This window comes from Natrix helvetica (genome assembly GCF_964273705.1).
Source record: "Natrix helvetica genome assembly, chromosome: 1".
Classification (NCBI taxonomy): domain Eukaryota; kingdom Metazoa; phylum Chordata; class Lepidosauria; order Squamata; family Natricidae; genus Natrix; species Natrix helvetica.
The window spans coordinates 339,088,128-339,101,968 of NC_138548.1; the positions used below are offsets into that span (position 1 = coordinate 339,088,128).

General features: G+C 48.5%; 1 protein-coding gene across 1 annotated transcript in view; it reads left to right on the forward strand.

Annotated features, from left to right (window-relative positions):
- LOC309400013 (zinc finger protein 202-like) overlaps positions 1–13,841 on the forward strand; it is a gene marked incomplete at its 3' end in the record, with an annotated part of 50,616 nt that overhangs the window by 21,736 nt on the left and 15,039 nt on the right. Inside the window, exons 3-6 of the mRNA XM_081968308.1 lie at positions 9,220–9,334; positions 9,455–9,522; positions 11,853–11,982; positions 12,852–13,096. Of these exons, the coding sequence (XP_081824434.1) occupies positions 9,220–9,334; positions 9,455–9,522; positions 11,853–11,982; positions 12,852–13,096 (558 nt within the window). The remainder of the gene's footprint in view (positions 1–9,219; positions 9,335–9,454; positions 9,523–11,852; positions 11,983–12,851; positions 13,097–13,841) is intronic.

Below are 13,841 nucleotides of genomic sequence, written 5' to 3' on the forward strand. Positions count from 1 at the left end.
AGGGCAATGGAGCAGTTATTGTTTATTTACATGTTTCCTCAAAAACAAATTCCTCAATTATCCTTTCAATCCTTGTAATTAAAAAAAAATTCTGCTTGCACAGCCATTGAAGAAGAAAAAGCTCCATTATTAATGAAGTTTAACCACACAAAAATACATGGAGGGAAGCATCTATATTTTATCTATGTGTACATCTAAATCTATAATGTAGACGTACATTATATCTACATCTATCGGGAGGGAAGCAAACAGTTACCCCAGGGTTCTGCCTGAGACGCAGTTCTCTCCAAAATCTTAATTAGCAACGTGGATGGGGGAAATAGAAGGAAACTCATAAAATTTGGGGACAACACTGTTAAGTTGGCAAGAATGCAGATGGACGCCGTGAGGCAATTCAACTGATTTATTAACACAGAAAAGGCAGCTGTCAAAATACAGGAGAGAATCAGCGGCTGATGCTGTCTGACAGCTATTTATATGAAAGCTGTCAGACGCACAGCCAATTACCAAACACTGAAATGCCCGTGTTCAGCCAGGCCGAGTCTTAACCAATCAGACGCGACCTGGCTGTTGCTATTGTTGTAGCTGTTGCTGGCCGACTCGGGGAAACTCCTGACGTCATTTGCCAGGACACTACACTCCTTCCCCCCCAGTGAGGGCGCATGTGTGGAGGTAGCGCATGCGTACTCACGCAAGTAGGCTGGGCGGCGTCGGACCCGCCCAGAACGCCTCAGTGGAGCTGGAGTCGGCGGCGGGGAAGGAGGTGCCCGTGGAAGCTCCTCCCGCAAGGGAGTGGAGCTCCGGGCGCCATTTTGAAGGCCTGCTGCAGAAGGAGGAATCTCCGCAACAGGTAGGCAGGGACGAGGGGGCGTGGCCGGAGGCGGGCTTGAGACGGGGCATGGAGAACAATTCTCTGGGTAAGGCTGGCCTGACTCGGGGAAGGCCAGAGGTGAAGGAAAACCAGGAGGAACCCGCCCATTGGGGTGATGGTCCTCCAACAAGGACGGCCGGGAGGTGGCGTCCAGTGAAACCAGATCCCCGGGCAGCTGGGAAGTAGTATACGGCCATGGTGGAAGGGCACCATAGGGCGGCTCGGCTGCAGGAGGAGGCGGAATGATGCCGGCGGTCGACCTCCCAGGGATGTCGTTGGTCCCAGACAACTGGCGGCGCCTCAGTTGATCCAGGTGGCACCGCCATTCGGTCCCATCAGGTAGTTGGACCCTGTAGGAACAGGGACCAGTTATGGAGGAGATGGTGGCTGGCACCCACCTGGCATCCCCCGAGAATGCCTGCGCCCAAACCAAGTCCCCCAACAAGAAGCTGCGGGAAGGGGGCCCCAGGTTGCCCGGCTGTTCCTTGGAATAGAGCGGGTGCAGCCTATCCAAGGTGGTCCGCAGGCGCCGGCCCATCAGCAGCTCGGCCGGAGACCTTCCGGACAGGGGGCAAGGCATGGCATGCTGTACCAATAGGTAAGCAGCCACCCTTGAAGGCCAGTCGCCGTCTTCCATCCTGCCCAATGCCTCCCTGGCCGAGCGGACTGCCCGTTCCGCCCGACCATTGCTGGCAGGATGGTAAGGCGCGACTGGATCGTGGCGGATGCCTTGGGAGGCCAGGAAAACCTGGAACGCAGTGGACGCAAACTGGGGACCGTTGTCAGAGACGATGACGTCCGGCAAGCCATGGGCGGCGAAAAGCCTAGTCAACTCTCTGACGGTGGCCTCGGCCATGGTGGACCTCATGAGGATGAGTTCTACCCAGCAGGAGTAGGCGTCCACCACAACCAGGAAAACCTGACCTCGGAAAGGCCCCGTGAAGTCTAAATGTAAACGTGACCATGGCCCCTGGGGAAGCTCCCATTCCCTGGGCGCAGCAGCCGGAGACGCTGGCCGGGAACGCTGGCAGGGAGAGCAGCCAGCCACCCAGGATGCAATCTCGTCGTCCATCCCGGGCCACCAGACATAGCTGCCAGCAAGAGCTTTCATTCGCACTATGCCCGGGTGGCCCTCGTGGAGGCGAGACAGCACCTGGTGGCGAAGGCTGGGTGGAATGACCACCCTGTCACCCCACAGGAGGCACCCACTGTGGAGTGACAGCTCCAGCTGCCTGGCCTTGAAGGGGCGGAGGTCTTCAGACACCGGCCCATCTGGCCAACCCCTCAGGACCCACATCAAGACCTGCGATAGGGCTGGGTCAGCCCTGGACTGGGCAGCCACCTCCTCCGAGGAGATGGGCCGGGCCAAGTCAGCAATCACCAAAACCGACAGGCACGGCACTGTTGGAGGGTCGGTGACAGGGAGGGGGCAACGGCTGAGGGCATCAGCGTGCCCTAAGTGTTTCCCTGGCCGATATTCAAGAGAGTAGCTGTATGCAGCTAGGAATTCTGTCCACCTGGTCATCCGTGGTGACAGAATGGGAGGGGTCGGCCTGTTACCGGCCAGAAGCCCAAGGAGTGGCTTGTAGTTGGTGAACAGTGTAAAGTGCCGCCCGTACAAGTAATCGTGGAACCTTTTGATCCCAGACACTGCAGCCAGAGCCTCCTTGTCTATCTGGCTGTAATTGCGCTCCGCAGAAGTCAGTGTCCGGGAGTAAAAGGCGATGGGGGCCTCCGAGCCATTGGGCAGGACATGGCTCAGGACCGCCCCCAAACCCACGGGGGAGGCGTCACAAGCTAGAGTCAGAGGCAGCCTGTCACTATACTGAACTAGTACTGCCTCTGACGTCAGCAGCTCTTTGACAGCCGCGAACGCATGCGCCTCGCGGCTCCCCAGCACCAGGCTGCCGATCGGTCGAGCAACCGATGCAGCGGCTCGGCTAGTGACGCCTTATGGGGGAGAAATGGCGCGTAAAAGTTGAGCAAGCCGAGGAACGCCTGCAGCTCCGTTTTGGAGGCAGGCGTGGGGGCGTTCCGAATGGCTGCTACTTTGGAGGGGGTGGGGTGAATTCCCTGGGCGTTAATGGTGAAACCCAGGAAATCCACCCTCGGCACAGCAAACGAGCATTTGCTGTGCTTTAATTTTAAGCCCGCGCCCCTAAAACGGTCGAGGACCTTCTGCAGTATTTCGATGAGGCCTGATCGGCTGCTTGCAGCAATCAGGACATTGTCGAAATATGGAACCACGCCAGGGAGCCCATGGAGCAGGCGCTCCATGAGGCTCTGGAAGATCCCCGGGGCAACGGAGACGCCGAATTGTAAGCTGCGGCAACGGAAGGATCCACGGTGGGTGACGATGGTCTGCGCGGCTGCCGCCTCGTCGTCCACCAGGAGCTGCTGGTAGGCCTGTGCCATATCCAGTTTCGCAAAGATGCAGCCCTGTCCTAACGAGTGGAGCAGGTGCTGCACTACCGGAACTGGATAGGGGTTCGCCTGGAGGGCAAGGTTAATGGTTGACTTAAAGTCCGTGCAGAGGCGTATGGAACCGTCCGCTTTGACAGGGATCACTAATGGGGTCTCCCATCTAGAGTAATCGACCGGCTCCAATACCCCCTGCGCGATGAGCTTATGCAGCTCAGCATCAACCTTGGCCCTCAAGGCGAAAGGCACCCTACTGGCCTTCAGCCTAATCGGGGCAACCTGGGGGTCAAGATTAAGGGAGATGGGGGTGCCCTTGTACGCTCCCAGCTGCCCATCAAAGACGTCGGCATATTGTGCCAGGACGTCGGCCACGTCAGGAGGCGTGGCCACTATCTGCCGTACCCCATGGACAGAAAGGCCCAAGGCAGGGAACCAATCGAGGCCCAACAGGGCTGGCAAAGGCTTTTCCACAATAAGCAGAGGCAGACACCCAGAAAAGTCCCCATACTCCACCCGCACCAGGTAACAGCCCAGGGTGGGAATTAAAGTCCCCTGGTAGTCCCGTAGGGCAGAGTCCGGGGAGGAGAGCTGTGCCTTGGAAATGCCTCGTGGAGGCGCTCACCACCTGGCAGACTGACCGAGGCGGGCCACTATGCCTTCTTCTGGGTAGCCGACAGGCAGAGGAACCAGTTCATCTACCAGGCAGGTGCGGCCTGGAGGCGGAGGCAGGTGAAACATTTCTGCCATCGACTCATCGGACAGCTCCACGGCTCTGGCTTGCTCGATGGCCCCCTCGAAGGTGATGTCAGCCTGAGATAGGAGTCGCCGCCGGAGGCGCAGGTCTTTTACTCCGCACACAAACTGCTCCACTAGTGCCGAGTCGATGTTTGAGAACTCGCACTGCATGGCAGATGTGCGGAGCGATTGGAGGAACTGGCTGATCATTTCCTCCGGTTTTTGGACGCAACGCCTGTAGGCGTAGTGCCTCGCAATCCAGGACGGCGTAGGGGCATAGTGATGCTGCAGCCTCCCGGTCAGAGTTGCCCAGTTGAGCGTGTGGACTGGCCGTGGAGCCGCCAGAGCTCGGGCAGCGCCGAACATCAGGGGACCACAACAGCTTAAGAAAAAGCTGCATTTCTCATCTTTGGGAATGTTCCTCTTGCCGTTAGCTATGAGGAAACATTCGAAGCGCTCGAGGAACGCTTCCCACGTCTCTCCGGCGCTCCCGAACGGCGCGAAGGGTGGCAAGGACGCCATCTGATCGCCTCAGGGTATCGCGGAGAAGTGGAGACGAAGGAGAAAAAAATTGCCTACGCCTGGTTCTGCCAAAAAAAGAAACGCGTGGTGGGTCAGCGGCGGCTGGATCCCATCCTCGTCGCCAATGTTAAGTTGGCAAGAACGCAGACGGACGCCGTGAGGCAATTCAACTGATTTATTAACACAGAAAAGGCAGCTGTCAAAATACAGGAGAGAATCAGCGGCTGATGCTGTCTGACAGCTATTTATATGAAAGCTGTCAGGCAGCACAGCCAATTACCAAACACTGAAATGCCCGCGTTCAGCCAGGCCGCGTCTTAACCAATCAGACGCGACCTGGCTGTTGCTATTGCTGTAGCTGTTGCTGGCCGACTCGGGGAAACTCCTGACGTCATTTGCCAGGACACTACAAACACCAAGCTAGAGTGAATAGCCAACGGTTTAGAAGATAGGCTCAAGGTCCAGAAGGATCTCAACAGATTTGAACGCTGGGCCCTATCCAAAATTATGCAGTTCAGCTTTTAAACAGGGAAGAAAATAATAAAAGTACTTTTATGGAACAGGAGATATCTGGATCAACAGCGGTAACTCTAAAAATATTGCAAAGAAAAACAACAAAGATGATTAGGGGGCAGGAGACTAAAACATTAAGAACACAATGGATGGCGCAAGAGGAGCTTTCCAATACTTGAGAGGCTGTCACAGAAAAGATGTCAACCTATTTTCCAAAGCATCAATGGTAACATAAGTAATAGATGAAAACGTATTAGATAACTCCGGCCTAGAACCTGTGGAAAGTTATCACCCAGCCCTCTCCCAGGAAAATGAAATATCTGATGTAATGAAATGTCATAATACAAATTTACTCAAAATTTAGAATATCTCACACAAAAATGAAGTAATTGTTATAGTTAAATAAATGTTTAACAATGATAATAACTGCATACATACTGTATATATCAGATTGATAATACAAGATTCTATATAAATTGTAAGTGAAGACTATGGTGAGGATGTACAAAAGTTTTGTAACCAATCGACATACTGTACGAACCTGGAAGGTGGTGTTTTATGTTTGTGCTTGTTTGTTTAAAAATTTAAAAAATCGATTTATTAAAAAAACAAAAAAACAAAAAGATATACATAAAAAAGGGACAAGAAAAAAAAAGAAAATGAAATATCCTAGGAAATATTGAAAAGGCAGAATATTATATTTTCCTGGATGTGAAAAGGAAGAAACATGTTTTAAATTGAGAATAGCTCCCTGTAGCTTCCTGCCCCCACCCACTTTGTCAATAGGCTATTAAGAAGGCCAAACCAGTCCCTTTACATAATAAAGAGTTCCCCCCTTCAGCTCCAGTGGGATGGGATTAAGGCATGATAATATTGGCCCTTTACTCAACTGACCACATGGCATCTGAGAACTCAACCAAACCTGGATTCAAAATGCAGCCTTGAGAGTTGCCCCTGCATGGCCCCATGGGAGACTGACAACCAATCAGAACACAAGGTCAAGATCAAAGGCCAGAGAGGGTATAAAACCAGGGACTCAGCATCTCAGTATTTCCTTTCCTTCTCCACCAACATTGAAGCATGTGATCACCTTTTCTGTTCAGGACTCAAGCCATGTGGTCCTGTCCACCATTAAAACCATCTTTCCAAGCAGCCTCCATGTCTTCAGTGTCTTTTTCCCCACTTGGAGCAGAACCCAGAAGGACATTTCTTTCAACAAACCAAAGAGAAATTTCCTGACAGAACAATTAACTAGTGGAACAGCTGGATTCCAGGTGTTTTGGGGGTTCTAGCACTGCAGCTTTTCAAGAAGACATTGGACAGGCGTAAGTCTGCAATGGTGTGGGGTTTCCTGCTGGAGCAGGGAATTGGGCTAAACAACACGCAAGATTCCTTCCAACTATGTTACTGGGTATTTTGAATCTCTTGAGTAAGAAGAAGGCTGAATCCGATTTCTTCTGGGTCCCTTCGCTCCCTGTATAAAAGGATGTAGCTTTCTACAGGAACCCTTCTTAAAAGTGAAAGGGGGCACATGGGTGTAACTCTGTCAGAAGCAATTGGATAAAGAAGGGTTATGGATAGAGAGGAAAACAACCTCTTCCTTTCTGGGCCCTGATGGAAAAGGCACCGTTTCCACCCTTTGCATAAACCCCTTCCATGCACGGAGGAATCCGCCAGGTGTGTCCCTCTAAAACGAGAACCGGACGCCGTGCGATTCCCCATTCGACCACTGGAGGGCGGGCGCCAGAGTTGATTTACCATAGGAGAATGGGAGGGAAGTGACCTCACTGGATCTGACGTTTCTATTTAACCCTTTGAGCTTCGCAGGAGGTTTGAGTGGGTGCAGGGAAGTCTTGAAGGGAGGAGAACTCCAAGTGGGCAGTGTAAGTGACTGTGTGTGTGTGTGTGTGTGAGTCTCTGCGTGCAAATGGGGAGGGGGGAAGAGAGGGTGCTGTTGCTAGAGAAGGAAGGGAGAGAAGCATCTTCGGAGTCCAGGGGGTAGTAGAGCCCGGGATCCCATGTTCCCCTGCCGCCCCTCTTCATGCAGGTGCCAGGCAGAGGGAAGCGGTGCTCAGGACGAGCCGCGTTGCCCCAGGAACAAATCCCCAGAGAGGAGGGAGGGTCCCGGGGGAATCCTCCCCCCCCCCATAGCCTGGAGGAAGCTCCGAGGTCAGAGAAGGGGAGAGCCTGGAGGGGAAATCTGGAGCAGGGAATAAGAAGATGGTTGCAAGGGAGGAACTGCAGGAGATTCTGCCCGCCTTCTCCTTAGGTGCTGCAGGAGACTAAAATTGGGTTGGATCCCCAGGAGTTCAATTTCTCTTGGGAGGGTGAGTGAACCAGCACATCACTAACCCCGGTGTCTCATGTGAACAGCTGCTTAGCCTGTTTGTGTTTGGGTATTTTTGTGAACTTACCTGCATGTAGTTGTGTGATTTGGCTGTTCAAAAGCAAACACTGAAGAAAGGGAACATCCAAAGCAGGGTTTTAAAAAGTGAACTTTCGTGGTTTGTTCACCTGTTAGAGTTTGGCGTCTTGGGTGAAACCTGGAAACATGGAGGCTGTTTGGATATATGGTTTAATGGTGGACAGGACCACATGCTTTGAGGTCCTGGATGTAAAGTCCTCAACTTGCGACCTTTCTTAAGTCCTCGACGTGTGATCGGTCTTAAGTCCTCGACTTGCGACTGACAGCCCGGCAACCAAAGGCTTGCACCTATTGGCTAAGACGTGAAGGGCTGGAAACAGGCTTTTACAATGCTCCTAACCCATGAGGCCATGCAGGGTAACTCTGTAGGTTGTCTTGAGTCCCAGGCTTGGTTGAATCTTGCTGGGTGATATGAGTTCTTTTGCTAGATGGTAGAGGGCTAATCCTATCCTGTCCTGAGGGTGAATCCCATCACCCTGGAGCTGAAACAGGGAGGGGAGCTGAAGGGAGCTGCTTTGTCTTTAAAATATGTTTCTCCTTTTGTCACCCAGGGAAATATAATATTCTGCTTTTTTAGTATTTCCTAAAATATTTCATTCTTCTAGGATGGGGGCGGGTACTAACTTTCTTCATAGGTGTTTACAAAGCAAGCCCTACTTTGTGAGAAAGAAAGAAATTGAAAAGTTTATACAAAATGCATTTATTCAATATTCCAAGTCCTTGATGGAAGTCAATCCCATATTTTGTACAAACACACACATTCCTGCACAAAGACTAACTGTTCAATTTCTCTGTAATCCTGTACTAGCTGAGAAAAATGAGTGTTCTTCAGGGGTTAAATCTATCCCTTTCTGCTTAACCTCACATACAGAAATTGGAAACCATTTATACTACCTCTCTGGGAGGCAAAAAGTTGGACAAAGACGGCTGAAAGTCTTGCCTGACCTGTAGCTACAGGAATGGTACTATGAATAGAAAGGTGGTTGGAGATCAACAAGATTCCCTGGGACCCATTTGAAGTTGCAGGAAGAAGAAAGAATGAAAAGCCAATGTTTAGAGAGTAAGGAAATTGGAAAAGGCCCTTTGGGTGTCCAGCCTGGGAGGTATGAAGAGAGGGCAAGAACTGGGCAGAAGATCCTGGAGGAGACAACCACCCTTTCAGAAGTTCAGCCATGGAAGTTCAGCAGCTTCCATCACCAGGAGGATGAAGGACCGCGAGGACTTTGCAGCCAACTCCATTCCTTTTGTAGTCAATGGTTGAGATCAGAAAAGTACAAAAAGGCGCAGATACTGGACCTGGTTGTTTTGGAACAGTTCTTGGCTCTTCTGCCCCTGAACATTGAGAGCTGGGTACGAGAGTGTGGAGCAGAGACCAGCTCCCAGGCGGTGGCCCTGGTGGAAGGTTATCTCCTGAGCCAGGGGGTGGAGCAGAAGGAGGGGATTGACTGGCAGGTGAGAGACCTTCTAATCTAATGCACTAAATCTAACAGTGGGTTTAAATTCTTAACTCATGCCTGCCAGAGTTCTTTGGCATCCGTTATACATGGAAATCCTGTACTTCTAATTCTTGTAGGACCTTGTTCTTTTATTTGTGATAGTCGTTCCTTTCCTAATTTCCAGCCTCACGGGTGGACTTCCGGGGCTTTGGAGGGGTGTTCACAGAAGAAGAATCCACTTTTTGATGTGTATTGTCCATTGATTCTTCTTGTTGTTTCCTGCCTACTTTTTCAAGTCCTTCATGGTGGAGATCAGAGATCCTGAGGAAAGGAGGCATCCTTCAAGTTCATCTCCGGAAATGATTTTCAGGAGGATCTCTCAGGAGGATCTAAATATGGACATGACTGGAGGTAATCTAAAGCTCTCCCGTTCCCCAGGGAGATCTCAGGTGTTTCATCTTCTCTAGGCCTTCTCTTCTATAGAACTTCTACATTATGAATTATGCAGTGTAAATTCTGTCTCCCTCGTAGGGAAGAATAGAAGGAAGTTGACCCTTCCTGATGGTGGAACTGAAAGAATGGTTGAAACTCCGGTTCAAGTAAGAGGAAATTAATTTCTTAGATTTGTATGCTCCCTTTCCTTCAGAAAGTCAAGCTGATGTACGTAGACAGTCTCCTTCCATTTTTCCTTCTTTTTTGGGTTGGCTTATTTTTGTGTTCCTGAGCAAGATTGAAAGTTGAAGTAGATTCTCTTTAGGAAATATTTTATTAAAACCACCACTTTAAATAACTGCTAATTGCTTCCTATTATTATTAGAATTGTACTTATGCTAATTACTCACTTTTCAAATAACCCTTGTTTGTAACTTTTTGACTTGGATTTGTGCAAGGATGCAGAAAACTGTCTAAATATTCAGATTGGCAATTCTAATGCCTTGAATTGTGCCTGCATTTGGAGGCCAAACAGTCAAGCTTTGCCAAGCTAAAGAAGTTCCCCTCACGAAATTTCTTCCACTTTGTTATCTTCCATTCAGACTACAAGCAGCTTCCTTAAAATGTGAGGAGAACCAGAAAGAAATTCCTGGCTGGGCTCTCCCAGCACTTTAATGAGTCTTGGGGCATCACGAGACATTTACTAAAAAGCTAAACAATTCAGTCCAATTCAAATCTTTATTGTCAGAGTACAACATGTGTATAATGAGATTGGCTAAGGCTCCCTTCCTGCACCCCCCAACACAATACAACTCACAGTGAAAGACAAAATAATAATAATCCCTAGCCCAGTGAATCCTACCAATAAACACCCAGTCCTACAAGTCAATGTATTATGTGGTTGTAATGTTATTTTTCGTTCAGGACTCAGACAGTCCACGGATAAAAACTGTTCGTCAGCCTGTTTGTGCGGCTGCCTATGCTTCTATATCTCCTACCCGATGGTAGGAGAGGAAAGAAGGGCAGACCAGGGTGTTAGTCGTCCCTGAGGATTTTCCTCGCTCCTCTGAGGCAGTGAGCCCTAGTGATGTCGTCTAGCCCCCAATGTTTTGTGCTGTGCTCCCCACCGTCTGTAAAGTCTTTCTATCCGTGGCTGTCAAGCCAGCATACCACACCGTAATGCAACGAGTGAGGACGCTTTCTATTGTGGACCGGTAGAAGGAGGTCTTCAGTTGCGGTTCCACTTTATTTTTTCACAAGACCCTGAGGAGTCTGGCTTCCCATCATGCACTTGACTTGAGAATGCAGGCTGATTGGCAAATGGGTGTGTTTGTCTGTCTGCCCACTAGATGGAGAAAGAGAGCAACAACAGTATAAACTTACCGTATTTTTTGGAGTATGAGACGTACCAGAATATAAGACCCACCAAGGTTTTGAAGAGGCAAATGTTAAAAAAAAGTTGGTAGGTAGATGGAGGGAGGGAGGGAGGGAGGGAGAGAGAGAGAGAGAGAGAGAGAGAGAGAGAGAGAGAGAGAGAGAGAGAGAGAGAGAGAGAGAGAGAGAGAGGAGAGACGGTAGGTAGGTAGGGAGAGAGAGTACGTAGATAGGTAGATAAAGGGATAGAGAGAGAAATAGAGAGAAATACAGTAGGTAGGAAGGGGGTGAGAGAGAGAAATAGAGAGAGATAGAGAGAGAGAGAGAAAGAAATACAATAGGTAGGGAGAGAGAGAGAGAGAAAGTAGGTAGGGTGGTAGGTAGAGTGAGAGAGAGAAATACAGTAGGTAGGTAGGGAGAGAGAGAGAATAGGTAGGTAGGTGTTTCCACGTGTATTTATCCATGTGCTGGAGAAGGAAATTGCTGACAATTTGCAGCACCTAAGACTTTGTTTCTGCTGGCACAGCACTTGATCAATGAAATTCACATCAATCACTCTAACTAAAGAGCTTTCCAAAAGGAAAAAAAATTTTTTAGCACTCTGCAAACCTCCCAAAAACTTCCTTTTTTTACAACAACCCCCCCCCCTTTTAAAACAATGCAGGAATAGCCTTTAGGGGGCTTGATGAGTGCTCCTGAGGGGGGGGGGCAAAAATAAGTAAAAAATGGCCTGTTTTTTGTACATTTCTGCCTTCCTCAGCCCCCAGGAGCTCTTTGAAAGCCTCCATAAGTTTATGCACGGCCATTTTGGTGAAGGGGCGGGGCATCGGGAGGCATTCAGTGTATAAGACGCACCCAGATTTTCAGCCTCTTTTTTGAGGGAAAATGGTGCATCTTATACTCTGAAAAATACATATATACCACAATGTATATTTATATACTCTGGCATAACACTACCCAAAACATTTCTTCAATCCAAACATTTTCTCACATAAACCCTGGAATGCTACTTAGCAGAGCCAATTACCTTAGTGCATAGCATTGCTTCGGGAATTTGTAAGCAATAGGAGCTTTTTTAAAACAATACCTCCTGGGCCTTCTGTGTACTCTCTTTCCCCGTCAGGAGGGCCTTGTCTCCTTCGAGGAGGTGGCTGTGTATTTCTCCGAGGAGGAATGGTCTCAGCTGGATCCTGGCCAAAAAGCTCTGCATTGGGAAGTCATGATGGAAAATTACAGGAACGTGGCCTCTCTTGGTAAGGGTGTTTCCTACTCTGCAGACAGAGAATTCAGGAAGACTTTTTGTAGTTGGATACCTCTGGCTGTTTCTCATTTTAAAAATCTCAAATTGATGTCATCTCTAGAGAGGAAGCAGATAGAAACATGACATTCTCCTGCTCCTAGGAAGGAAATAGATCCATGACATTCTCTTTAGATGCATCCTGTGCCATTTCACATCCAGTGTGTTTTGTATTTCTATTTAAAGGTGTCAGTGGCAAAGTTATTCCTTGTCTTGATGTAATGTTAAACTCCATCGCAGATTTCAGCTTTTTTGGCCCAGATAATTCCATATCAGTCCTGTGAAGCTGTGATGGCGCAGTGGTTAGAATGCAGTACTGCAGGCTACTTCTGCTGACTGCCGGCTGACTGCAATTTGGCAGTTCGAATCCCACCAGGCTCAAGGTTGACTCAGCATTCATTCCTTCTGAGGTCAGTAAAATAAAGACGCAGATTGTTACTGACTCTGAAAACCGCTTAGAGAGGGCTGTAAAGCACTGTAAAGTGATATATAAGTCTAAGTGCTATTGCTATGAGGCCTTGTCATTCAAGTAAGTTGGTTAACTGGTTCTATTTTATTTCTATCCTGCAACTTAGAATTAGGAGCGAAATGGTGATGGTTTCCCATTGCAAACATGCAGCTTAAGCTTAATAGAAGAATACTAGTATTTTCCTCCACTTCAATCATGTGATTTTTGGCAAATAAACAACAAAATGCAAGTGAAATATGTTTTATGTAAGAAGAAAAAGAGGAGGTTGAAGATGAGTTTCAAAGGGTAATGACTTCCGGGTGATTGATCTTTTCCTTTAAACTTGGTGTATTGTTTATTTCTCTTTTCCCTTGAAGGTGATAATGAGAAGGTCCATGAAGAGTCAAGGGAATCATTCCAAGGGTTCGGGCATGGAGATGTAATGGAGAAGCCTGCAATTCAAATGGAATTCCACAGGCAGGAGAGAAACCCCTCAAGTAATTGGAATAAGGAAAGCTCATCTTCCATTGAGGTTCACATGCAGGAGCTTCTTGAGGACGGGGGAAAAATACAGAAGAAATATATGGGGAAAGGTGTAAAACTATCCAAAGACACATTAGAGGTAAATGAACACTATCCATCCAAATCCAAAGGACGGGATTATATACGCAAAGACAATGGAAAAAATTGCAATTGGAGTATCCCATTTTCTCAGGAAAATGGGTCTCTTACACCACAAAAAAGTCTTCCCATCGGGGAGACTCTGGAGGATGGAAAGAGCTTCTGTGAAAGGAAGACTTTGACTGCTCAGGAAAGAAACCACAAGGAGAAGCCATATAAGTGCATGGACTGTGGTTCGGGATTCCATAAGATTGCATCCCTTCTAAGACATAAGATAATTCTCACATGTGATGCACAATATAAATGCATAGATTGTGGAAAGAGCTTCAACAAAGAGAGTAATCTTACATTCCATAAAATGATTCATATGGGGGAGAAGCCATTTAAATGCCTGGAGTGTGGAAAGGGCTTCAGTAGAAACAGTGTACTGAATCTCCATCAAAGGATCCACGCAGGGGAAAGGCCATTTAAATGCATGGAGTGTGGAAAGAGCTTCAGTATAGGCAGTGCCCTTACCATCCATAAGAGGATCCACACAGGGGAGAAACCATACAAATGCATGGAGTGTGGAAAGGGCTTCAGTAGAAGCTGTGCCCTTACCATCCATAAGAGGATCCACATAGTGGAGAAAACATACAAATGCATGGAGTGTGGAAAGGGCTTCAGTACAAGCTGTTCTCTTACTGTCCATAAGAAAATCCACACACGGGAGAAGCCATTTAAATGCATGGAGTGTGGAAAGGGCT